At 34.9% G+C, this 27,945-nt stretch overlaps 2 protein-coding genes across 2 annotated transcripts; one reads left to right on the top strand and one right to left on the bottom strand.

Annotated features, from left to right (window-relative positions):
• The first annotated feature begins 385 nt into the window (after positions 1-385).
• On the top strand, positions 386-25,806 carry app (Palmitoyltransferase app). Its single transcript, XM_019054440.2, has 9 exons — positions 386-1,068; positions 2,674-2,834; positions 3,665-3,823; positions 4,185-4,322; positions 6,881-7,032; positions 8,947-9,064; positions 9,448-9,563; positions 10,174-10,393; positions 16,822-25,806. Exons 1-9 carry the CDS (start codon positions 920-922, stop codon positions 17,535-17,537), a joined length of 1,929 nt encoding a protein of 642 aa, XP_018909985.1. The 5' UTR covers positions 386-919; the 3' UTR covers positions 17,538-25,806.
• LOC109039095 (B-cell receptor-associated protein 31) lies at positions 25,659-27,909 on the bottom strand. Its single transcript, XM_019054439.2, has one exon. The coding sequence runs from the start codon at positions 27,436-27,438 to the stop codon at positions 26,767-26,769; it is 672 nt and encodes a 223-aa protein (XP_018909984.1). The 5' UTR covers positions 27,439-27,909; the 3' UTR covers positions 25,659-26,766.
• Positions 27,910-27,945: the final 36 nt, after the last annotated feature.

Here is a 27,945-nt window from a genome sequence, read left to right as displayed (position 1 = left end):
GGGGGGGGGCGTAGTAACCATAACCATAGGGGCAGCCCCAGGGACTTCAGGAGAATTCGTGCGGCAATGTGTAGTCTGTTAGAATTTATGAAACCGCCTGTAGAACGTTTGGAAGTTGCCAATTTTTCTTCTAACACAATAAACATTTTCCAGGTACACTGGCATTCTTTTTCTTTTAATCTTTCAGAGAATACTACCCGCAATTAAATGTAGTGTGTCTTAAAATTTCGAGGAGGAACATCGACGATTTTTTAAAAAATTATTTCTGTGTTCAGAGGAATTTCGTTCCATTTGGCAACATTCAAATTCTTAAACGACCTTCTTCCAGCGCGGCAGAATTTGTCTCTGGGCAGAATGAAGGCGCTAATTAGGCAACTGCGCATGTTCGTATGCTCACTCACTCAATCTGTGATCAGCCGATCAGTTTCAGCAGTCAGCTTTCCGTTTCAGCCCTCTTATCTTCATGACGTTGGTTCGAAATTGAAGTATTTATCTTTCTGTAAAATTTTCTGATTTACGAAATTGTGATTGGTGATCGTGTCATTATTGACGTCCCTTTTTGCTGTTGTGAATTCACTTCGATCATCAATATTATTCTCTGCCCTAATGTATAATATTCTGAATCATTACCAAGTAGTTCATCAGTGTTCGCCCAAGAAATTATGAAACTCAAAATTAACTCATCGCCAGTGTTCTGAAACATTCCGCGATCATTTAGCCAACGACGGCTTATCATTTTATCCATGTTTTCAGTTCTATGATGATTTTTTCCCCACCTCTCATTATCATTTTTTTGTATGAGAGTGCACTATGAACCCCATCATGATCGTTCATCTTAACCATTCCTGCATCAAATCTTGATGCCATGGAATTTAGCATCTCATATCTCCTTTTGTGAATTCATCAATGGTCCAAAAACATGCTCCATGTCACCAAAAAATGGGAGCTGTTTCCTGGACGGAATCAGTTTTGCTGCGACGGAAGGATCATCATGGCTCCCAATGCAACTGTTTTTTACATAAATGTATTGCTGATTGTTGGAACCACCAGTTTATTCTTCATTTTTGAGTAAGTCCAATTACTCTCTTTTCCGCTATTTCTTGGCCAGAGTTTAGGTTCCTAGTTACCTCACTTTTTACCACTTCCTGCTGAGGTTAGGGGTTTTTGGCTAGGTATCATAAAACCATAGAGTACAATAGAGTTCTAATGTTCTGGAGAGCCGATGAAGTCACTTTTTGAGGCTGTTTTTTCCAGTACTCCTGAAACTAGTGTGTGGCGACAAGCAATACCGTATGCGCGGGATTCCAGCTCTGGTCTTCACTCAGAAAATACAAGTCTAAAATTGATTCCAAATAAACCGAGAGTGTTGTACATTACAGAATTTGTTATGACTTTGGTGGAAACAATTAACCAAAAATCGCGGAAATAATGATTGATTTAAATGAATAAATCCTGAAAGCTACTCGCAGCCCGCGATTTTCCCATGAGCCCCCGTGTTAAAAAATGCCGAACAGTTCCCAGATGGTTCCCACTTTCCGGCTAACGAGGAGCTCGGAATGCCCTGTTCATGGATTGACTTCATCGACACTCCAGCACATTGCGACTCTATTGTACTCTATGCATATAACCTAACTGAAGTAGGCTAACTTCAAATTGTCTAATTGCATCTTCCTCTGCGATTAGGTTCATCAACATTGAGCAACTTATTTACGACCTTTTAATTATCAAACTCACAGGATTGTTCCATCATGTCAATAAGTACAGTGAGGCAGGTACAAATTAATTATTTTTTCTATGTCTGAGTCCACAGATTTTTGTACTTACTCTTGCTCGGAAGTCATCAAGAGGTTCTATTCCATCAATAAAGCCTTGTGACTTTCATTTTAATGCATCTTCTCTTGTTTCTCTCGATTAAAGCGGTTAGATGTTGTGTACTGCAATTCATACCAGTACTTATAAGAATTAGACCTCTAGAACTGGGGAAAGAAAAGATAGAGCTCGCGCATCGTATGTTGAGACGAATGTCAAAGTATTGTTTATATATTACTCATCAGTGGTGCCACTTGACTGCATGCATTAACCTGTTGAATGGTGCTAATTCAGTGCAAATCAGAGATTGACGTTTTTCTCAACTGCGCGAGCTCTATCTTTTCTTTCCCTAATTCTAGAGGTCTAATTCTTATACTAGAATGAATTTTAAGCTCCAGGACAAATGTCACATCCGAAAATAGCATGTATCAAAAATTGTAAACGATCAGAAAGGTGGGCGGTTGCAGAACTCAGTGCTTGTGATACTTCTCTCCCAAATGGCGTTTGTGATACCTACCAAAGTACACATGAGCTTTAATCAATTTTTATTCATATTTCTACATTTTTGTTCCAAAAAAAGTATTTTCGTGCTTAAATGCACCTCGTTATTCCGAAACTAATCATTACTTAATTTTGGTAAAAATGGCGCTTGTGATACTTTGGCCGGAAGGTGATGGAATTGGCTTCGCTCTCTCCCAAGCATGACAATGATTTTCAAAGAATTAGGTAGACCCATGCAGCGATGAAGTTATGTACCTTTGCACCATTGCTCTTTCCTTGAGTGTAAGAATAAATTTGTGAAACATGATGAATGTAAATATGTTGGAATCTTCAATAATCTGATTCCAGCTCTTGTTTTTCCAGCTGTCCATATCTTGCGATGAAAATCACTCCATTAATCCCAGTCATTGCAGCTGTAATGTTCTCATTTGTCATGTTTGTTCTCCTGAGAACAAGCTTCAGCGATCCTGGTATCATTCCGCGAGCAACACCTGATGAAGCAGCCTACATAGAGAAGTTATTTGGTGAGTTAATTTCTTTTTTTAAATGTATAATATCAGAAATCCATCTCTCTCACCTCACTCAAGATAATACAGGATAATATCGGTATAAAAAATCCATAAATTACAATGTAATGAAACAGCTCACCGCCCTTTTAAAAACTCTTTTTGAATTGTGCAAACTTATGTAACCATAATGAAATAATTACATAAATCACCGTCAAGCTTCTAAGATTGGTTTTAAACAGAAATAAACGATACTATTTTATGGATGTTTCCCAATTAAAAATTAAATACTGTACTAATAAAAAATTGGAAAGGGAGTAACAAAAAAGTTTCCTCTTATCTAAGTATAGTGCATATCGACGATGAAACTACCAGACCACGTATCTTGTTTGCGGTGTTTAAAAATCTCTGCCCCCATTTTATGTTGTTAAAGGAGAAAAAATCAATATCATTTCTTGAAATTTTCACAAAGTTTTCTTTGCATAGAGAGAAAAAAACACTGAAGTTTTCAAGAATCGACGTTGAGTAGTTTCCCATTTAAAAAATAAAGTATGACAGGAAGTCCACAACGTCGCAAACTGAGGTACATGGTCAGGTAGTTTCACCGTAGATATTTCTTGTGAGGTGTGAGAAATTTTTCAAAATGCCAACTGTTGGGGGTGCCTCTGCATTGCAGTTGAGCTGTCAGTGTTTTTGTGGGCTTAGGAGTTGATTAAAAAAAAAACCAATGGTACCATCGAGTATCTTTCAAAATAAGGGAATAGTTGATTCTATCAAGAAGCAACCCCTCCCTCCCCCCCCCCCTCTTCACACCATTGAAGAACTTAATTATATATTTTTTGCTTCAGAAATTCCAAATAATCCTAACTCGCCAACCCATCGACCACCCCCTCGAACGAAAGAAATCCTCATCAAAGGACAAACAGTTAAATTGAAGTATTGTTCAACATGCAAAATTTTCCGGCCACCCAGAGCTTCTCATTGTAGTATTTGCGACAATTGTGTTGGTAAGTAATCGTTTTTTCAGCCTCACCTGTCATTTTATTTCTTTTGGTAAACCGGACTATAAATCTCAGAGAATTTAGTGTGTCTTCGAATTGCATTTCAATGGCACATACTTTAAAATCACCACAAGACAATGATGATGGTTTAAACACAAAAAATTCCCCTGTCAAGAATCAACTGAGGTAGAACAGTCTGAAAAATGTCTGGAGCAGAGTAGGTCATCTGTCATCAGTGCTTGAATCTTAAAGAAAAATTCAGCAACCATCATTTCTAGCATATCAAATCTTTAAGGGCCATTGAGGATCATTTAAACACCTAATTAGTTTCAGTTTTTCTCAAGTTTGATGTTTTCCTTTGTTACAGAACACTTTGATCACCACTGTCCTTGGGTTGGCAATTGTGTGGGAAAAAGGAATTATAGATACTTTTATATGTTCACAATATCGTTGGCATTTCATATAGTGTTTGTTTTTGGATGTACAATGACGCATCTTATTTTGTGTAAGTTCTTCTCTTTCTCTCTTTTACTAGATCCGATTAAGTCAAGCTGTATTTTGAACTCTTTGGGTTCGCTCTAGTGTACTAAATTTTTTTTTTCTCGGTTTTTTTTTTCCCGGTTGTGAAGGTGCCAAAAGTTTTTAACACTCTCTGTGTCCAATAATGTTTCTAAAAAGTTAAGACTGAAATGATTTTTGAAATTTTATCCTACTTCAAGAAGCAAAAACTACAAAAATACCCAAGAATAATCAGTCATGGACGGAAGAAAATTTGAGTAATAATTCGGAAGCTAGTGTTTTCACCACTCACTATGGTGAAATAGCGTAAGCTTTTACCCTCCTCAGCATATTGATAGTGAAATTACTGAGAACCAAAGATCTTGATTGCAGCGTCGCCAAATTTTGGCATATTTTTCATTTTTACAAAAGAATATTAAAACAGAATTAAAATTTTTTGCGAAAAATTTTCTGAGAGTATTGTTGAAAGAGTGTTGAAAAATCAATCAAAAGTTTGCGCACAAATGATGATCAGACCCTACTATGAAAAGTAAAGCATGGTATTAAATGTGCAATATTCCAAACTAAGATACTGGGTTTGATACTTTTGCCATTGATACATTACCCTGATAAAAGAGAAACCCAAGTTCTAATCCTGATTGAAAGGTAAACTTTGATAATACCAAGCAGTAAATTTACATTCATAGGTTAGAGTCCCATTTGAGTTCCAATCCATATTCACGAGTGTTGCCTTCTGTTTAGACATGCGAGATTGCCATGTGTTGTTTCAAGATTCAATCCAACAAAATCCTGTCACCGCCGTTTTGGCGTTGCTTTGTGTTGGCACCATAATCCCTGTCCTTGTCCTCAGTGTTTTCCACCTTTACCTTACCTTTTCCAACAAAACTACACATGAATATTATGTAAGTTGACTGCGTATGGTTATTAAATTGGCAGTAACGGGTGAATCAAATTATTTTTTTAAGCTTCATGTAATTATTCCATTTTTTCCAGCATTCATTAAAACCAATGGAGTTCTTGCATGTGTCAGGAATTTGCAGTTCAAGTACCTTTTTTTTTGTAAAATTTGGTAATAAATACGATGTTGACACTGGTTGTGTCTGAAATCAAATCCCAAGCTCCAAAGAAGCTCTCAAAGTTCAGGCTGTAGTAGAGGGATCCCTATGTTACGCTCTAGACTTGGATAACTTTTTTAAGGAAACCAATGCCACTGTCGGTTTCTGGCAAAATATTACACAAGAAGAAATACTTAAAACGCAAATTCCTGTTACATGTAAGAACTCCACTGAGCCCCTGTGCTTGCAAATGGAATCACCTTTAGCACCATTGACTTGTAAATCTGTTAGCTACAAATCGGTTAATATCCAGTTAGGCTTTTTCCTAAAATTGCGCTGTTACTTGATCCATGTTGCAGCAATGTAGTGAAAGATTTTATTCTGAGCTTATAAAAGCCTTAGTAAACTATCTGACACTAGGGATTTTATAAAAACATATATGCAAGAACTCTTAAATAGTGATGCAACTCTACTTGCTGTTACTTTTACACCCTGAGAAGTAAAATACACTGGACTTGATCATGTAAAATCAGCAGTGTGTGGAGTCTAATTAGCATTTGAGAGTCATCACCTATTTTTTAAAACCTGCAATGTTGGATTATCGCTTTTTTTAATGAATTTTCTCTGATCATTTTTTAGCTTGGAAACAAGTTTCTTGCTAAATTTTTTATCTACTTGGTTATCAGAATGTGTTTAAAGTATTTGTTCTGTAGTGCCTCCTGGCTCTGGGCAGTAGCAAGGTCTGAAATTCATTCCTTACCTCGCTCATCGTCAACATTTTTGAGTTTCTTGCTGTCACAATCTTATCTTTTTTTTTAACAGAAATCCAGTTAGGTCTAATTCCGATAGGTCTCACCATAAAGAAAAGGCGCGTAGCTGTTATCTTATTGTTGTTTTGTAGATCACGAGACAGTGTTAAAAACTAAGTACCACAGCACTTATTTTCACATCAAAATTTCATGTAGACAATGGAAAAACATGTAAAATTTGCAAATTCAACTCACAATTGAGAAATATGCGTTTTCTCCCATTAACAATTCAAAATCTCTCAGCCAGTAAAAAAAACCATAGTCCTCTTGAGTCAAGTTCGTCATTCCAAAGTTGATTTTAAAGTGTTTTTCAATCAAATAATCTTAGCAGTGAACTGAATTTTTCTGACAACGTCAGAATTTTTGTGTGTAAAAGGAGGAAGGCAATTTATAGGAAATGAAACTTTAGTTATTTGTAAGATGTATAACGATCATAATGAATCTATGCTGGTCTTTGTGTGATGGATATTCGAAATGTTCGAATTTACTGATTTTAATGAAACAATTAATCCCGATTGCTCATGTGTAAGTTGAATTTCGACTTTTAAAGCTTGTGAAACCTATTCTTCAAGAGTTTTAATGAGGAAATGCATCTTGCAGCTCTTCAATTCTTATCATTTCTAGTGATCCATTTCTTTCAATCTAGATTTTTCGTATTTCAATCGTTTTTTATTTTCCAGTAAGCGATGGAAAACTTTTTATCACTGCTATATCGGAATCGCCTGCTAGTTTAATTGTATTAGTAGTATCGTTCTTCAGTGTGTGGACCGTGCTTGGTTTAGCAGGCTTCCACACTTACTTAGCTGCATCTAATCAAACAACAAATGAAGATGTGAGTCTTAAATTTTTTTCCCTGGTGTCGTCTTCCCTCTTGTTCCTTGGTGTTGTCTAACGTAATTTAACCCAAACCTTTGCTTTGATAAATTTTATCGAAGACTCTTTTGTTGGGTCCGATTAATTTGTCTTGTCTGCTTGAGAATTTCTACTAATTACTTAACTTACCTCTGTCTTTTTATGAATACTTCAGCTCTCTCCTTTATCCTTTCAATTTCATCTTTTTTTAGTTGATTTTTAGTAAAGCAATTTACTATGTTTTATTTCTATTAAATACTTGTGCATGTCTAAGATTCTTGCCCCCTTCATCCATTTACCATGGGCTATAATGGGAAACTTTGCAGCGAAAACCAGATTTTCCTCTTACTTTATCATACAGGGTGATCCAAAAGTCCCGTATCATCCCTGTAACTCCTTTGAATTTTGACTCTTTTCAGAGTGGTCCCTTTAAAATTTTTAGGGTTCCCGAAAGTTGTTTCCTTTGACCTAGGAGCACTCACTAAATTTCAAGTATCCATCTCAATTTGCTCAAAAGTTTCAGAGGCGATGCCTGGTCCTTTTGATGCAGGACTTTTTTATCACCCTGTATTCATGTAGTTGTCGGATCTTGATGTATTCAACACCTCTAATCATTTCCGATTTCTTTGTCAGAATTTAATATTCATGTTTGAAAAATGAATGCATTTTTCCTTTCTATGTACGTCATAGCAGAAAAAGTAAGTCTAGGTTATAACTCTACCTCTGAGAATTGTTTCAAGAGCATTTTAACATAGAGAATCCCATTTTTTCTGCAGCCGTAGGAAAGAAGTTTTCTTCCAACTACTTTTCTTTATTGTTTCCAGTCCAATTACAAATTTGTCAGCTATCTATCAATTCACTGCTGAAATGCTGAATATTTTCTTAATCTTTTTTTTTCCACTACAAAGGGACTACACCAGACAAACATTTGTTGACATAGTTAAATTTGTTTGCCCATAAATTTTTAGTTTTTTTTTTTTTTTAATTTTATAGTTTTAAAGTTTTAATTTTAAAATTAGGGGTACCCCAAAATTTGGCATCAATGGGTTACAATTTCGAAATGGTTCAGTTCTGTATGGGTCATATGTATATTTGAACTGAGGGTCCATGGTTCCTTCTAAATTGTGAGAGCAAAATCTTCATCGTCAGCAAATTTTTAATGAGGTATGATGGACATAATGGTTGATACTCCGAGCCCCCCTTCGCCCCTCCCGTAAAATTCAAAAATTCCAATTATTCTATCTTCATTGAATGATTTACATTAAAAACGATCCACAGAAGCATAAAAACGCAAAAACTTGCAACCTGTGGGTAATCCAGGGGGCACAGGTGACCTTGAGACTCGGAACATACAAGGTTCCTGCGCGCCGCGTCAACTTTGAAGACTCACAACTCCGCTTCTAAACGTTTCCCCAAGATGAACTTGGGCTTGTTATAAACCTTAAACCCTCTAATTTCATTTAGGATGTTTTTTGTTTTGCTTTATGCAAACAGAACGACCGAAAATCTCGAAAAACGAAAATTTACGAAAGGGGGACCTTGTATAATTCCCCCAAAAGTGGGTCAAAATTTAAAATTTTATTGATTTCGTACATATACTCTGAAAGCTCTCAGTGTTTTAGAAATTTTGACACCAAGATCATTTTTTTACGACAAACCGTTCAGAAGTTATGCTACTTTAAAGTTTTTGACTTTGACTCCCCCCCTTTTCCTTGGGGGTTAGGCAAAAAATATGACCAGTTTTAAGTGTCTGGGAAGACCCTCTTTCATCCCCGAGAAAGTCGTAGGAGTTTGTGTGTAGGCCCATTTTGCTGTTATGTTGTAAGGTCCTTTCCTAAATCTTCCCCAATTATATTTTTTTTGTATGCTTTTATTATTTTTCCTTTTTTTACAGATAAAAGGATCATTCACGAGTAAGCGGGAGCGCTCAAATTTCAATCCTTACAGTAATGGGAATGTGTGCTCTAATTGTTGTTTTGTTTTGTGCGGTCCTGTCCCTCCTAGTTTAATAGGTAAGTAATTTGAAGTATTAGGCTCCTCATAGTTTTGAAAACTACAGTGTACCCTCAACACATGTTTAACTTTGATGAACCTCTCTCTTTGTAGGCTTCAAGATTCTATATTTTCTATAAAGGGCAGATTTTATTTTAAAGATCTGAAAAGAACCGTTTGATCAAAAGGTGTTTCAAATAGATGTACTACCATCTTCATAGAATGCATTCTTGCAAAACATACTTTTTTTATGCTGTTGTTCCATTGTCTTCCAGCTAGGTTGTAAATGCCTCTATTTTCTAGGTTCTCTCAACTCTGTGCGCCTCAATCTATAAGGCTTTGTTTAAATTTTTCCATTATTTTTAACCTTTATTTTTGAAGAAAAATGTTTCTAATTTTCTAGACAGACGAGGCATTGTGACAGCAGAATATGAAGCTGATCGGATCACAATATCTTCAACTAAACTTCCAGAACTACAACCTGCTCATACCTCGACCATTGATCGGTATTCATCTCAGGTATATTATCCTGTTATCACTAATTAATTATAACCACTAGCTACTGTCTTTTTTGCAGCTCTGGGAGAGCTGAAAGGTGAAGTGAGAAGAGAAATGAGTGGGGAACGAAAAACACATCTCTATTCTCTCCCTTCCAGCTCTTGCAAATAAAGTATCTACTGTTTTAAGTATAAAGGGACTTTAATTTTTAAATTTACAGGTTCAGAGAGAATCCCAGATGGGTGTTACAATAAGATACATTTAATATCTCTCACTCATCTCACGACCCAGAGCCAATCTTGAATAAACGTAGTCCTTTCTTTGAAGTTGCAGTATTTTTAGAGATCTGTCGGTACATATGGGATATGAAGGTTTTAGATATTTTTTTTAAGGAGCTGTGATTTTGGAAAAAAAAACTTTACTTGAAAATTTTTGAGATGTTCAAACTGCTCTGCTTAAAATTTTTTGAAAAGAGCAATTTTAGTAAAAATTTGATTTGCACCCTGTCTCGTGGTCCATTCAATGCTAATTAGAAAAAAATGTGAACCAAGGCTTCAATGAAATGTTGTTAACTTTGCAGAAGAAAGTTAAGTTCTGTAACATCTTCACCTATTCTCTCTCTCTCTCGCAGGCTGATGTCTATCGTTCAAGAGATGGAGACTCTAAAGTCATATCAAAGTCACCAAGTGAAGATCAAATAATGATGTCTACCTCAGAGAAACCATATGATGGAAAAATGGTAGATGCTGGGTCGATGTATCCACCAGTCACCCCGCGCATGAGCGGAGGAGCCTGCCATCAAAAAGCAGTCGAAGTGCCAAAAGTCATCTCAATTGACACACCAATCAATGGTGCGTACAGCAATTTCATAAATTTTTACCGTCGACCCAACTATCCAAATCCTAGTCATAAGCAAAGGCTGAGGAAACCTGATTTTCAGTTTCCCTCGGCATTGCCACCCTCTACTCATTACTACCATGCTAGTCTGCCATTGAGGCGGAGTCGTTATCACGCCCCTCATTTTGACTCTCGGTGTTTGATCAACAATATCCCTCTGAGAACTTTTCCTCGTAGCTTTCATAGAGGGAGTCAGCATCATTCCAGTACGAATAGATTTTTCAGGGAAAACCCCTATCTACTAAATAATCCTTTTTATTCGCCTTCTACCTCATCATCAGCTATTCTAGACCATCAAGAAGTGTTTCAGATGTACCCCAACAACAGCTGCATCGTCTATCCAAAAAATCGGTGCAGCGAAACAGCTCCAAATTATGGAAGCAAGTTGAATACTTTGAACTTTACTTATGGTCATGAGAGCGATGATAGCGAGACGGGTAATGAGAAGGAATGATTTATCAAAGCCAAGACCGTGTATTCTCTTAGTGCAGCTTTCTCTTTGTCCTTAAAAATCCGAGTCAGTACGGTTCATTTTTTGTATGTATTTTAGGCAATCGTTACAAGAGATCTCCTTTTGAATCTCTAAAATTTAAACAAATAAGTGCATTTTAAACAATGATTTTATCCTTCAAATTTTCAGTACGCCTCTGAGAGTGCTAAGGGATGAAATCCAGTTTTGAAAAAACAAATTTAGAAACTTTCAATTATTACTGCCAATGACTACTAGATCTGGAGTAATCGCAGTGAGGGCTGTTAACTGATGAAATCAAACAGAATGAAAGTATCAGATCTGTTTTCTTTCTCTTTACCATCTAGGGATGTTTTCTTTTTGTTCAACTTCATATCAAAACTTACATTTTATCATTTGATTAATCATGATTAATTTGATTGGAAGGTTGTTTAATGCATTTGATTAGTGAATGTTAAGGTTGATAAATTCTTCTCAAGCTTGTTTAATTACGCTAGAGACTCCATTCATTATGTATTACTTTCCTTTTCTAGTCTCTTTTGTAATTTATAATTTTAAATTTTGTTAATTTGCCCATTTTATTACCAAATCTTTGATATGTTTATCTTCAGTTTTGAGGGGATCAGTATAAATCATAGTCATTTTACCAATATCAAGAAGACACCAGTTTCATGTCTCTCTACATTATGATAAATTTTGTGTGGAAGGCCCTTCTTTTGACAGGGTGTCTGTACATCTGGAAAACTCGAAAAACGGGGAATTGTGAGGAAATTTTATTCATGTCAGGAGTCTATAGACTCTCTGTTTGAGCTGATTATAAACTTCCCAAAACGTCTTCTACTTTCAATTAGAATCATGATGAATTCACGGCAATAAAGTTTTATCATAAGGTTAATTTCATATCCCTCATAGAATCCTCCTTTTCTAAAATTTTTACTTTCTCACCACTTGATGAAAAAGACTTTCAATTCATTTTAGTTTTTTTTAAGCTGTTGTTTTTTTACTATTTTTTATTTTAAGAGTATCAGTAAAAGTTGTTTCCTATGGAATTTTTCCATTAATTTTCAATGCCTCGTACATATTCATTTTGTGAGAAAACAAAATCAAGAAATGCAAAGAGGATGAAGACATTGCTAAAATAATTCAATTTTTTTACCTTAATTACTTCAGTTGGACGCATTCATGCCAACACGAACTATTTAAACATCAGTCAAATTAAAAGGAACTATTAAGAATGCAAACCCTTTGTACATAGCCCCTTTTAGCATAAACATGGCCAGGCAGTCGTTAAAAAGTCTTTGAATAGACCATCGCGAAATTGTGCAAGGCCAATGAGTTCTTTACAAATTCAAAACCTTTTTTCTCGTAAAATTGGTGATTCTTCCACGTATAACAAAACAAAACTCATTTCCTTATTTTCTCTTTCAAAGCATTTTTCTCTGCTGTTATTTTGTTATTAGCCCTTTACCATCTGAGTACATTTTCATCCAAAGACACAGCTTAATTTTTGTGAGCACTTGTCAACCATGAAATTAGTCAAAGTGGACATGAGATCATTAAGGCTTGTATCTGCCCACAGTCTTGCTTTGATCCTGGTATCAAAACATCCTGCAATCTTTCTTCTCTCTTTTACCGCACTATTTGGCTACTTTAATCTTGCACTGCTGCACTCTCACGGAAGTAAACCACCATTCATATGGATTAATGCTGATTTTCATGGAAGAATAATGTCAGGAAGTTGAGAACCAAAGAATGCTCTTCACTTTCTGTTAGTTTGGTATATTGTAGCCTAATAGTGGCAATGAAGAAGTCAGCTCTAATCCTTAATTTGTTTTTGATAATTCAATGTCTTGCTTCGAAAACTGCCCAACTGTTTGTTCTCTTTTTGTTCGACAAAACTTTATCAAGGTAACTGCCCAATTTTAAAAATTAAAAATTTAACCAATTGTACAGCTAAAGCATCGTCCGTTTGCCTATTAGGCTCTCTTTGGCAGCTGCTGAACATACTTCAAAGGATTTGTCACCCCCACGAAAAATTTTGGTCTCAACGCATTTTTCCGGGGAGTTATGAAGCACACACAAAAAACGTGATTTGCACACAATTTTTCTTTTACAAAAATATTCTGACCGCACGCAAAATGTATTCAATTGCATGGTATTTTTAGCACGGCACTATTGGTTGACATAGCAGAATTTTGCCTCAAGCTGAAACGCCAAAATAAATCAAATGAACTGCTTCACTACAGGAATGGACATCAGTATACCAATGGGCCTCAATGAATAAGGAAGTATTGAAACTGTCTATTGAAGATTTTTCACAGTCGCCTGCACCATGCCTGAGAGCATCACAGAACAAAGCCCATCCTCATTTAAGGCCGTGGACCGTTTATGGGAGACGTTCAACTTTAGCCGCTGTCACAAGAGCAGTCCAACTATACAATCAGTGACATTTAAGGGCTAAATGGACAGTCAGGAATGTAGATAAGTGTGGCAGCAGCTTCTAAGGAGAGCAATTACAGCATTTGGACCAACTCAATCAATGGAAACGATACATCTAAATTCCATTGCACATGTCCTTACTTCCCTAAATAAAAGAAAATCTTGGAAAGCATGCATTGGGAATTAAAATCCGCCCAAAATTAGTGAGTGCTCTACCAGAGGCTAAGACCATTCTTTTGAGTCAAAAGCAGAAAAGAAGGCGGCCGGCAAAAGCAAAGCAAGCCTTGTTGGTGCAAGATTTATACCCACAAACATTATAAATTTAGCAATTTCAAGAGCGTGTTTCTTGATTTTCAAAATTTTTGAAAACATATTCCCATAGTTGCTACTATTTAAATTTACATGCAGGTTTCAACTGGTAAGAAAATGTTTTCCCCATTTATTCATCGTGTAAGAATTATTTCTCTGTCCTGAACGTTCCTTTTTCACGCAAACTATTTTCCGTCCCATTACCTCTTTTTTCACTCCGTGAATTTTTGCAATACCTGTGCAAATCCATTTTTGATAACGTGCAAAGAATACTTTTTGCGTGAAATTAGACTTTTTTTGCAAGCTGTCAAACGGCACTCGTTTTTTTCGTTTTTGAAATAATTTTCATAGTTTTCAGAGTTGGGTTTTTTTCGAAACAAGCCATTCAATTTTGGATCCATTGTGCCCTGTGTTCCATTATTTGTATTCCTCTCTCCATTATCCATTTCTTTTTCCATTTTTCTTTTACCATTTTCTTCCATAATTTTTTAAACAGCTTGTCCTGAAAGTAGGCAACACTTAAGTAATACCAGAGACAGAATTTTGATTTCCTTTTAAAGATCAGCTCCGGGGCTGTAGATTAAGGCCAAGGTCAGCTCATTTTCTCCAAAACTGACCAAGTTTAATTAATTTTGGTAAAGTATGAAATTCATCTGCCTTCCAGTTTTTAACAAAAATGTTATTTTAGGCAAATTTTAAATCCAAATGCTTTAATCTTGATTCGCGATACCCTCTAAATCAATTTGGAGGTCGGGTTGCTTCTTGAAGTACCTTACAATGTTCATGATGCATCTCATGCATTTACATCAAGTTCTGGATTATCGAACACATTTTTGTGGCATTGCTTCTCCAATATCTCATCGAACATTTTCCTAACAGTCAACTCAATTTTTTCTTTCGTCTTAGTTCTTTCATTATGCAGCTCTCGCTTTTGGGTCTAAAACTCGTTCTTTAAACATATTCTTGTTCTTTGAATTTTGCTTTTGCAAAAAGTTCAGTTTAAAAACTTGTCTAAATGACCCAAAGTGGTGATGCATGCGCTTAGGAATCACAATCCTGTACGTGATAGGCTCAGTGATACCCAGCTTTGCCTGGTAATAGGACTTAATTTTTGCAATTTGGAACTACAATTTCTGGCTCAGTCTAGAAACAACGTATGCACCATTAGTTTCCTTATACACAGAAGTGCTTTTACAGATGAGTCAGAAATTGTAGTCTTTAAGAAGTCCAATTACTCCAGCCATGGGGTGACAATCAAACGATCTCACCACGGCAAATTCAATATTTTCAAGTCATGAAAGTGCTTTGGAAATGAGTATTGACAAATTAATGTTTTTCAAAAAGTCCTATGTGGTAGAATTTCAATTTTCATTAAAATTGTCATCACTGTATCAATTTTTGAGTGAAGGAGAAAGTGTCTAGTTCTGCTCAGAATTTCAACTTAAAAATAAGAGCAAGATCATATCTCTCTTTGATTTTTCATTTGGGAATAGTAGTTATAGTTCACTCTTTTTTGAGATTAGCTTTGTTTTCCATTATGACCAACATACTGGGTGATTCAAAAGTCCCGCATTGCTAGCACCCTGTCACTTTTAGCCAAATTGAGGTAGAGAGAAATTTTGTGATCGCTCCCAGGTCATAGAACACGAACTCCTAAAATTTTAAAGGGCTCACCCTGAAAAGGAACAAAAAACTTAGGGATTACAGGTGTGGTGCAAGACTTTCGGATCATCCTGTACATCTCAATGTGATTAATTAGCCTGTTAAGGGTTTTGTTTTGTTCTTTTATTCGTGTATATTTTATCATATCCTGTTACCTTGTTGTGTTAATATTTTTTTTCTTTCCTGAATGCATTTTCTGGAATTGTGAGATTTGGATTTATTCCTTGGTGAGTTAAAACCCAAATTGGGATCATATACTGTTGTGGATATTACTAGTCATGGTGTGATCCCCCCCCCCTCCCCCCTGTAGGTTTGCAAGTGAAGGACCCTCTATTAATTTTGCTGTTGAAATCTCCCGTATCAAGGCTCCTTTGGTTTTGCTGGATTAGCTTCCTGCTTCCTAATTCCTGCTGTGTATTCAACTCCTTGTTTTGCTCACTCAACTATAAGTTGATCCGTCTAGGCCTCTTTTTGGAAGCTCTGACCATCAAGATTAGACTTTGGGCTTGGTTTAAACTAAAATTAATAAAACATTAAAGAAAATTAGGCAGCGTTGTGTGCATGTAGACTGATCCTGATTACATGTGTGTGTATTCATTCATATTGAGCCTGACTGATTGAGTCCCTGTCTTAATGGTTGATGCAATTGGCTTCTCTAAAATTCTGCCTTCTCTAAATTTATGTTTGACCCCTCTGTTTCTGTTTTGTTTTGATCTTTTATGATCACTTATTTGTGTGTTCATCTTCATAAGCTTTCTATCATATTTTGTTCACAGTGTGCGGTCCTAGAGTTTATAGATGATTGTTTTAATGCCCCTAAAACAAATTGAGCCAGAAATTTTTAAATAATTTTGTGCAACCATACTAGATTTTGAATGATAAAAACAGAGAAAGTTGAGTTGAGATATGTGAAGAAAGAAATACCCCAGTGCAATATTGCCAAAATACTTCATTTTGTACAGGAAATAAATTGTCTACAGACATCAGGCAATTTTAAAACAGTTTAATATTTTCTCGACTATGATAGCTTGTTAAATTATGGTTGGCAAGAACCACCTGCACCTTCCTTATCATTAGCAAAATATATCAAGAAGTCTCTCTGATTACATTATGGAGCATAGCATCAAATTTTATTTATTCTAATACATATATTATTCACCTATGCCGTACACTTTCCACTTTTCTATGTGGAAACTCATCGCTTTGAAGATACAATCCGTCTAACTCGCAAATAATGGTGGAAAAACGTTCAGTATTGAGGAGGCCTTACAATAAGCCCCTAAATTTCACGTTTTAGCTCTCACAACCCCAATATAAACTCAAGTCAGGCCCCTATCCAATGATATTCTTTTTTTTTTCTGTACCTCTAATTTTTTAGTACAATTTCCAGAATGTTCAAATCCAAACATGTATGTACTCGTAATATTCTAGTGTGTATGTAATATTCTAATTGTATTTACTTGGATACTTTTGCTGATTTATATTGTTTCCCTTTATTTTCAGATATCTATTTGGAAAGATATAATCAATCAAAAAATCCAGAAGGACAGTCAACCGTTTTACCTCTTAGTTCAATTTATTCTTCTCCGACTCACATGAACCCTCCCTCAACATTTCTGAATACGTCTCCCTCTCTCGGGAACCCTGCTTCAACTCTCCCAAGCAGGTCATTCAATACGTCAATGACGACAATACCTTTAAACGAGTTTCCCGTCTCCTCACCAGCCACGTTGCCATCAGGTGAAGAAATCCTCCTAAATCCATTAGATTATGTTGCTTTAAGCAGCCAATCCAAGAAAGAACCAAACAACTATCTGTCCACCTCCCTCTCTGTTATTGCCCCAACGTTGCAAAATAAACGACCTCAATTCTCAAATAATACAAGTTTTCAATCAAAGGCTGGTCTTGTGGACTGTAATCTCGGTAATGATATGTCCACGAATCCCTGTTGTAATCCACCTATTGATATCACAAACATGGATTTAGATTTAGACGATGTAATTATTCCAAATTCACACATGGACCATTTTGATGACAAAGACTCACCCTGGCTAAGCAGCAATCAACCGTTAAGTGCCAGTAGGTTACGCTTGTTGCAAGATACAACAATGATTGAATCAGCATTAGATCTTGACTCTCTCGAAGAATCCACATCATCAGTTGGCGCGAGTAGTTTACACGGTCTTCTACACAAAACTAAAGACAACTCAAGCTCATGACTTCTAAGTAAAGGTTATTTTTTTTAACCTTCCGGGACTGAAAATTTGTTTCTCTCCCAACATGTTTGTTGAATTGCTAGCGCATAAATCTATCTAAAGTACAATTCCGGTAAGGACTCTTAAGGTCCAATGTGGAAATCAAAGTTTTATCTGGAACAGATTGCTGTAGTTCTTGTAAGTTTTCATCGTTAAAGGGATGAAAACTCATTCAAACAGCACCAAAACATATTATAATGTGTTGTAAATTATTGCAGCCCATGAGAATGAATATTAATTTTTCAGTTTTTCTGTGATGGACGGAGATTTTTTGTATGTCAACAATTTAGCAACATTGAAGTATTTAAATGAACAAAACCTGTAGATTTGTCCCTTGCATATTTTTTGTGTAGAATTTTTTTACGTCTTTTTTTAGAGAAATTCTGTACTCCAAAATTAAAGAAATAAATACAATTCAACTCCTCTTCTGAGCTTTCAAAGTCTCCATCATTCAATTTCTCAATTTTTGAGATTTATCACTTAGTGTTTAATTGTAATTTAAGCCGAAAGATTTACCAGACAAAAAACGTGTTTCAGCTTTGTAAGATCTTTTCCTTTCTTAATTTTTAAACGTCATCAAAGGTGACTGAAATCGATTTTCAGACAGTCTATCAAAATCTAGCAAAATGTGTCAATACTATAAATATTAATTCTCAGTTCTATTCCGGAGTCAAACTCGTTTAAACACTATTGAATCAAATGTCATGACAGGAACAGTTGTACAATCTAATTTTATGTGCCCATAAAGTCTACAAAAAACTGAATGAAGGGGAAACTGGGGGAAAATACTTTGAACTAAAACTTGAATTTAGAAATGGTTCAATTTAAAAAATTCCAGAACATCTATTTAGGAAATGACGGTTGCAGGAAGTTGCTGGAATTTTTTTTTTTGGTTGATCTAAAATCATTTGACCCAGCATCATGATGAATTTATAATACATACGTCTGTCAAAGTTATTATTTTTCAAAATCTGTCAGTTATTCAACATGGAGGGAGTAAAATTTAGACTCTGCCCAGAAGACATGAAGTACCAATGTATGAAATCTGTAAATTTTTCTGGAAAAATGTCTTTCTCGATAATAAAAAAAATGTTACAGGATAGGTATCTTCAATTTATAATAAGAATGGAAGAAAAGTAATCAAATGAACTTACCCTATTAAAAGGGAGGACACACACATTTTGTGAATGAACCTTTGCAGAGCTCAAAAAAGTATTGTTCTCTATTCGCAGATGCATGAATGTAAACCACTGTGTGATATGCAATGTGCCTATTTAAATGTTTTTCAAATTAATGATCTCGCATCATAAAAAAAGCTACTGAAACATGTGTCATGTTGAAGTTTTTTTTTGTTTTTGTTTTTGGGTTACTTTCTGGTTTGTTGTTACAACCCCACCTCTCATTCTTTATAGTGATTAGAATTTTTGTTTTGGGTGTTCAAAGTTGAGGTGTTAGAAGTACATCATATTTTCTCTGTCATGGTAGAAAAGGGGGCAAAAACACATTGTGCAATTGTCAGTGAATTTTGGGAGATATTAGTTGAGATGAACTCTTGGATGTTTATTTGTGCATTATTATAAATACTTCAAATCATTCCTTTTTAATGTGAATCAATTTTTTTTAGAATTATGAATGCTGCTTAGAAACATATTTTTCTTCAAGTGGTGCTCTTGAGTCAAGAAATCCTGTAATACATTTTTATCATCAAGCTTTAAAAAAACCTTTTGTATCGTATGTGGCTATTTTAGTGTAAATTTTCCAGTTCGTTTTTAAAATCTCAAATTTTACTCCTTTACCCTGAAGTGTAAATCTTGGAAAATTTGTTTCGCATTTCAAATAACTTCTGCAAACAATCTGGAATCGAAAATCTTTGCATTTTCATGTACGTTTTTTACGAAAACTTTTGTAACCATTATTTTCATTGATCCACTACTATCATTTGGATTGCATTTTGCAAACAGGAACCACTAGCATTGCAATGTGGCTAAGATTGTGCAACTTCTTTTGTCTTGGAGGAAAAACCCGGTTATCCATCAATAGTTTCTATTTTACTCGCTAAAAACTGTAAATTTAAGACAAAAATTACCATCTAAATTTCATAGTTTTTCACAATTTCCGTAATTTTATTGCAAAAGATGAAGTTGCACAATCTTAGCATCATTGCAATGCTAGTGGTTCCTTTTTGCAAAATGCAATCCAATTAATGTAATTTTTTCTCTTAATTTTGTCAATGTTAAGGGGAACTCTCTTACAGTCAAAAAAGAGGGTCATCGCACTGTCATCGAAGGTAAGAGTACCTATGTAAAATCAGCAACTTCCTCTAGAATTGATACATCTTTCATCGTTTTGAAGGTATAAAATAAAAAAGGGCATCTTGCATAAAGGATGGTTGCCATCATTAGTGCAATCTATCAGATCTGAATCAAAACAGAAACATCTTTTGGCAAAACAGTGTGTAAGAAAAAAAAGTAACTGGAGAAAATGGTCGATAAAAAAATACTTTCTTGATCTAAAAACAATCCCACAACTTTTTTATTTTGTACGCTTATTTATAATATTATATATTTGTAGTGAAATTTTGATCTCTGAAGCATCCTCTATAACATTCATCAACGTTATGGGTTTGTTTACTTACAATGCATTTTTATTTGTACTAAATATGTTCATTAAAGGGGTAAAAAACAAGCATTCAACCACAATTGCATTTCAACAATCTTTTGAAGATGTAGAAGGAACTATTTCGCTAAATTTTTACAGTCAATCTAGTAAGGTATAATTTAACATATTTTCTTTGTTAATATGTATTTTCAAGGAAACCTATCACAGTTGTTCAGAGTAAATTTTCCCATCATTTTTGGAAGAGAAATGGATCACTAGACAGGGTACAAAATTTAGAGCCCCAGACATGTCTCCTTATTAAAATTTTATTTAGAACATGAAACAAGCCTTACAACTTTTTAAATTTAACCCATGAGCAAGAGAAAAATGGTTTTTGTTTACATTCATTCACATTTCCTGCTCATAGAAAAACCCTAGTCCACTCAAATCGAATTGAGCACTGAAATTTTTATGGTATATTATACGATGGAAGAATTTTCGCGCGCTTCGACTTTTTTGACAAAATCAAAGATACTGTGTATCAGAAGAGGAACGAATTGTATGTGAAACTAAGCTCTAGTTATTTGCCTAACTTAGGTCATTCTTCATGCCTAATTTGGCCAACATTCATGACGGTATTTTCACGAGCTAGAAGTTTGACTCCACTGTTTACAATGTAAACCACCAACGTTTATGTCTCCATCATGTGTTAATTTTTTGTTACGTTCAACATGTTCTGTGTAAAATTTGGATGAGATTACTTGTGTTGTAATGATTAATTTCTTATGCTGTTTAGTGCTCCATTTTCAAAATTACCAGGCATGATATGACTCAAATGGACGTATTTCTGCCAAAATGAACAAGATGCATTAAGGCATGAGGCCTGAGACCCATAAGAATGTATGCATAACAAGGCTCAAGCCATAACATACATAGTTCCGTTTGGCAGAGATGCGTTCAAATGTCTTATGATTTAGGGCATTCATGTGAAAGCTTCATGATTGTTGGAGGGGGGGGGGGGAGGGAACTGGTGAAGGAACAGACAAGCTCTCTGGTATTATCAAGTTTTTACTTAGTAGTAGAATTTTATGGTACATTAACAAGTAAAGAAGACAATTGACAACATTGCCAGAGACTTTGGGTTTGTAGGTTGCTGTATGTGAGGGACCAATAGTTATAGATATCTTCTATCATCAAATGAGCTTTGATGTTTTAATGTTGGTCCAAAAGAAGTTAGTTTTATTTTATTTATTTATATCTCTTGTTTTTTTTCTTCTTTTTTTTTTAATTGTAGAAAATTGAAAGCAGCTTTTTCATAGTGTAACTAAGTCATCATAGTGCAATTCATCAACAACCGTTCAGACTAGTAATTACACTTCTTTGTTCCGCATAAATCTCAGAATTTTGAATTTAAACTATCTGATAGATTTTCTAAAGATGAAAATTCAATAAGTTATCCAAACCATGTTGCCTCTAGTTAATATCTTAAACCTGTTTCCCCTTATTTTTCATCCAAATATTCCGTAATTTTTGAAATTTACTGGAAATTAAATATTTGATAAACTTCATGACCTTTTTATGGTTTTTTTTATGTGTGTGTGAGTGAGGGTGCAGGTGTGTGTGTGTGTGTGCGTTTGTGGTACAACAGTTTATTTTGGTTGTCCAGTCTTTTTTCTTGCAGCCACCAAATTTAATGCGCAATAAACAATGCGCTGTAACCCTGTGAATCCTCAAATTTATAAGAATATGTAAACCCTCGTCTTTCAAATTTCCGAGAGAAATTCCCCCTCTGACGAAAGAACTTGCTGAGTCGCTGCACTAGAAACTTTCATGATCCGCACAAAAGGCTTCTACTTCATTGGTTAACTTGGGAACGACGCATGTCAGTTTTCAGCATTGCAGACTTTTTGTTACACTTTTTTTTTAAAGAAGTGAATTGAGCAAAGTGATTCTTTTGCTAATTTTTCTCCTATGTTTGAGAAATATTCCCTGAAAAATTTAAGCAATAAGAATTAAAATATTAGTGAAAATTTTGGAACACTTCGATTAGGATCCATGACCCATAAGTTAAGCCAGCATTTTTTCATTTTTTTTTTTCAATCCAACAATTCAATTTGTTTTCAATCTAGTAGTAGAAGAATAAAATACCAATTTCAATTTTGTATTATTCTGCCCTGCTGGCAGGGTTCGAAAAATACACAATAATGCTTAAAATTTAACCCTCAGAATTTGTTGAGTTATTAACCTAGAAATGCCTTTGAAGATAATATTTCGCATAATTGTTGAAGGATCTATCAAAAAAAAAAAAAAATATGAATTCTAATGTCAGACAGCAGCTCAGGAAAATCCTCTTGTCAGGCCATAAGACAGGAGTTCAAGGGTCCAGGAGTGGTTTCAAAGTTCAGATTCCGAAGTGACAGTTTTAAGAGTGTATCTGTATTCGTTTTCTAAGACAACCTTAATAAACTTCTCTTGAAGTGTAGACAGAATAATAATGGAAGGAAATATTAAGATGTCAACGCTTTTAAGTTTAAATCGATTGTAATTGTATGCCGCATATACTGGGGGCTGTTTCTTTTGTAAGCCCTTGTATCACCAGACTCCTTGAACCTTTAGCCCAGGTTAATTTACATTGAGTTATGAAAAAATAGGTACCATGATTTGTACATTTTAGCCAATTCCTTCTTTAGGTAGAGGTATAAATATGTGCAACCAATATCTAGATTCAAACACACTTGTGCTGCTGAGATGCACCTGTCTGTACGAAAATTATAGTGGCATTGTGAATTTTTCTCTTGTAAAAGATTGAACAGTCAGGCATTTTAGTGGTCAAAGTGCGAAACCACTTATCTTAGTTTCATTGTTTCAAAATTTTGGCTCCTATTGTATTTTTTTGAAGAGAAACAAGCTAACTTCGTTGCTTGGAATCTTTACAGAATATTCTGCTGACAAAAAAAAATCAAGAAGTTTTAAAGAAATTCCATTGACTGGTTTCCCAGTGAAAAATAAGAATGACACACGCTAAATACCACGCTTCAAACGAAGATACGTGTTTTCGCACTATGACCATCATTACCCTCAATTTAAAGTGGCATGTCTCAGAATTGTCTCTTTTGTTCAACGCTGGATTTGTCAGTTTTAGCCATTCATCTGTCAGAATTTGACAGCAAAAATTTTCTTAGCCAATTTTAATGGGACTTTATTGAAAATCTTAACGGATAGTTTCGCACATTTTTGCCTAAGAAAAAGTACTGTCTTTGCCCAAAAGGAGACACTTTATATAGGATTGAAAATATTATGTTGTCATTTTTATCAGTGAATGCAACAGGTTGATGGATTATAACATTAATGTGACACCACCAAGAAGAATTTTACCGAAAGGAATCGATTTACTTGTCTGTGTGTCTGGTACTTGCCAGCAGTGTCATTGTTGTCTAGGCAAATGTACCCATGTATAAGTGGATTAGCAGCAGTTTGCAGGCTTTTAGATAAAGCTCCAACTGCCATTTAAATTTGGGAGCACTGAATGAAGAAAATCAGGTCAAACATGCTCTGGCAGATATTGCAACGAATCTTTTAGCTACAAAAAGAATACTTTCAGAGGCTTTAATCCTATTGAACATAATCCAAGTGGTATTAGTGTTATTTAATTAAATTCAAAGTACATAACAGAATTTTGTCTTTAACAGTGTATCAAGTTTTGATGGTAACGTGGATTAAGTTTATTGCTTATTAATCATTTATTATCATTTTCCTGATTAATATTTGTCATGACTCACAGCTAAAATTAAAGTGTAATTTTAATTTAATTCTACTTTCTCTGTTCCTGCTGGTACTTTCATTGAAGCAGGAGCATGCCTTAGGATACATTTTTCCATCTTTATCATAATGGTTCTTAAGATTGTTTTGTTATTTGAGCAGGGTGTAAGTACATGTATGTTTCTTGATCTAATACCTGGTGCATTCTATTTCTCCTGCTAATTGTTGTTGAATCAGAAAAGCAACTTAAAAGCACTGTGATCTTGTAATGCAAATTTTAAGCTGGATATCGATGTATATATTGTTATGAAGATATTTTGTTCCTAATTCGAAGAAATAAAAAAAAGAAACGAAAAAAGATTATGGCTTTAACTAATATTACAACTTGTTGATTTCTTTCTTCTTACGATTCCCCAGAGTTTTCCTTGATTGTTATCAAGGGTAGTAACTCCCAAGCCCATATGAAATTTCTTACAGGTGCATGTAGCATGTTTCAGAGATATTCTCACGAAATTGTCAAGAACCTGCAGGATGAATTTAGGAGGCCTTCCATAAGCTAGAGCTGGTAAAATAAAATGTCTCCAAGACTCTTCAAAGTTTTAAGATTATAACTTCATGATTTAGAACAAAGTTGTCATATTTCATAAACTAATTACATATTTGATATTATTTGCACGCATCAGGTGCCAGAATCTAGTGCTGGTCCCAAAATCCCAAGTAGCATTTTGTAACTGTGAAGGTGCATTAGATTGCAACAATATCGTAATATTATCGCAAATTTTTTGCAATATCGTAACTTTTTCTCAGTGCTTGAAACAATTTTTTTTCTTGTTTAATTTTTTCAAATTTCATTAGCGAAAAATTGAAATCTTACAGAACCTCAAAATTTGGAAAATCTTTTGGAAATAAGGTTCTTTCTGCTGTGCCAATTGTCTACGAAAAGCACTAAAAACTTTTTGGACTGACTCTCGGTCCCAAGCTCTGAGAGGTTTGGCATGAAAAGAAAACAAAGAGATATTTCAAGATACCCAAGTATCTTTCTTTTTAAAAAATGAAAAAAATAGTTCTTCATGGTCTAAAAACTGGGAACCAATTAAAAATTTGGCAACTATATTAGTAATTATAGATCAGCCAAAGGCTAATCAAAAATTATGGTACAATTACAGTTATAGAGGAATTTTACTTCGCGATATTCTATCTTTCCTTTTTTCAAGTGGAAACATTGAAATTAAAGTGTGGTAAGTTATTGTGGGAAAAAAAAATATAATTTTCTCCCATTAATAAGTATTTTAATATATATTAGGATCTATGTTGCTTGGGATGTCAAGACTCAGTTCAGAGATCAGAGAGAAAAATGAAATCTGGAAAAGAATGGCATACATAAGTTACTATGAACATTTTATTTCTTAAAACAAATATTGTTAAAACACAAACCAAACAAATTACCAAACATATAGCTTGGTGAAAAATAAACATAAAAGCTGGGCAATTTTTCAACACCAAACTGAGTAGACTGAATACCTAAGGCTTCCAAATATTAAATTCATAATGAAAGGAGGCAAGTCAAATGTGTGGTGTTAATTACTAATCACGTTCATTACTATCTTTCAGTAAAGAATTTCATTGATTGCCTACATTTTCTGACTCCAAATATAAAATAAGTGCTGACGATGATCTGAATCTTTCCTTACTATTTTTTCAAAAAAAAAAAAAAAAAAAAAAAAAAAAAAAAAAAAAAAAAAAAAATTATTGACACAAAATAGAGGTGTAAAATTTTACATGGGTAAAAACAGGCACTTAGTATAAATCATTAGCTCCATTTTTATGTGCTGAAAAAAAAAAAGCAATAAGTTTTTTCAGAGATTTCCTGACATTGTGACAATTTTTAAGATTTTTCATGAGACTGAGACAACCACATTTGAAGAATAGAAGAAAACTAGAAGTTCTTACAATTTTAAACAACAGGGATCCTTGATTTTGCTTTAAATAAGTAAGTAAATTAATTAATTGATCAAGAATATATAATTAGATATCACCCCGGTCAAGATACCTGTTTTTGGACTCGATCTTCAGAGTTCCTTCATAAAAAGCTAGGACAAAAATTCTAGGAGGTGTTAAGGCCTTATTCAAAGTAAAAAAAAAACCCCTTTTCCATGATATTTCTACTCATGAGATACTACATACCTAATAAAAAAAGTAAAAAATATGACTTAAAAATAAATCCAACACAATGTTACAGCCGAAAATTAGTGAACTAAATCTCTACGGTAAATGAATTTACAAGGATATAAGATTTAAATTAAAGGTAAGAGGAGGGACGTAGATTCAGAATTATGTCAATCATTTTAACATTCCAAACAAAGAAGTAGGGATGCCGATTTTTTAATTAGGTATCTTCAGAGAAATCATTTTTCTCTGGAAAGAAGCCAATCTTTTCACAATATCTAGAGGAAATATACTAACAAGTTGACTCTCCTGGACCAGAAAAAGAAAAAATTTCTGTTTCATGAGAGAAGTGAGTATTGAAATTCAATGAACTATCAACATCATCTATTCATCACTCAACCCTTAAATCCTCTCCCTACCTACACCTGAAAGGACCAGCTATTGCAACTGTGAAACAACAGTGCTATTTCACCCTACTTAATGTTAGGCTTTGAGGAGAGAAAAAATAAAATAGTTCTGCTCAATTGAAACAATACATTTCCTCAGGTATAAATGTGGATTTAGATCCATGACTTCAAGAAAAACAGAATCTTTCTGAAGAAAAAAATAGGTATTTAAATGCTTTGCCAAAAAACCGACATCCCTGAAAACACTCTTACAGATGCGTATCTTAGTCAGACTTTTTGTCTCCAGCTGCCGTTCCTACTTTTTTCAACACTTTCGCATGCTCTTCCATTAGACGATCATACTCTTTGCTGACAGACTCAGCCTGACTCTTGATGGCATTTTTGTCCTTCAAGGTCTTTTCAAGTTCTTTTTCGAGGCTCTGCACCTTCTTCTCCAATTCAGCTGTTTTACTTTCAGACTCTTTAGGATCGTCTTTCTTGTTCATAAGAGCGTTAGCAGTGGAAGTGGCACTCTTGGCTTGAGCAAGAGCTGCTTCGGTCTCTGCCTGGAGTGCTGCTTGTTGAGATATTAAAATTATAAGCCTGCGAATTACAAAACTAAGAAATAAAGAGAATCCTGAGATGTAGAAATTCCTTTGAGCTCTGAAAAGTTTCATATTAAACTGCATCTCTGCATCCATGTGGACATGAGCGCCTTCGGTGTGTTCAAGGTTGGAGTACTTCCTCATTTCCCGGATGGCGTCCAATAGAAATATGACTAGTACACACAGGATGAAACCAAAGAGATATGTCGCCCAGCCATAGAGAAACTGTAGAGACCGGGATTTGAAAATCTTCTGCCATCTTCTGGCAGAGAGAATTGGCAATATTAGGAGAGTAACAAGAGTCAGTTCAACGTACAAAACAACGGCTACGACAGTCCATTGCAAACTCATTGTGCCCGAATGTAACCAAGGTCAGGGTTGAGGAAAAGGAGACACAGAACTTGGAAACAAGATTGAGGAGAAAATATCCACGGACTCTAGGTATCACTGCTGATTTCGGCACGATCGTCCATTCACAGCAAAGTAGAGTTGATGAAATTCAATAGAAAAAAGACACGGATGCGTTGTCTCCGGGTATGTTCTTTCTACGCGTAGTGCGTACGTTCGACAGCGATGAATCTCAGTGCAAACAAAATACCTGGAAAAAGTGAACACTGACTGATAACGACGCTCGATTAAGTCATTCCGCAGATTTTACCTACGGTAAATTGGCAAGGGAATCAACAGACCACGATAAAAATAGAAACATGTTGAGGTAACACTGTTCCGTTAATCAAGAGAAACACGAAAAATGCCAAAATGCACACAAAATTGCGCGGAAGAAATGATAACGATAGACGGATAGTAATGATGAAAATTCGGGTCAAGCAGTGGACTCCTGCTGGACCAATTGAAAAT

Source organism: Bemisia tabaci, chromosome 3, assembly GCF_918797505.1.
Source record: "Bemisia tabaci chromosome 3, PGI_BMITA_v3".
NCBI classification, from domain to species: domain Eukaryota; kingdom Metazoa; phylum Arthropoda; class Insecta; order Hemiptera; family Aleyrodidae; genus Bemisia; species Bemisia tabaci.
Note: the sequence above shows the minus strand (reverse complement) of the source record. Positions and strands in the feature narration are given on the sequence as shown.

Bases quoted from the DNA above. Each gene is read 5' to 3' on its own strand.
- LOC109039095 (XM_019054439.2), bottom strand. From the start codon at position 27,438: ATGAGTTTGCAATGGACTGTCGTAGCCGTTGTTTTGTACGTTGAACTG.
- app (XM_019054440.2), top strand. From the start codon at position 920: ATGCTCCATGTCACCAAAAAATGGGAGCTGTTTCCTGGACGGAATCAG. The intron at 2,835-3,664 runs GTGAGTTAATTT...TTTTTGCTTCAG, and splicing joins CTACATAGAGAAGTTATTTG to AAATTCCAAATAATCCTAAC. The intron at 9,065-9,447 runs GTAAGTAATTTG...CTAATTTTCTAG, and splicing joins TGTCCCTCCTAGTTTAATAG to ACAGACGAGGCATTGTGACA.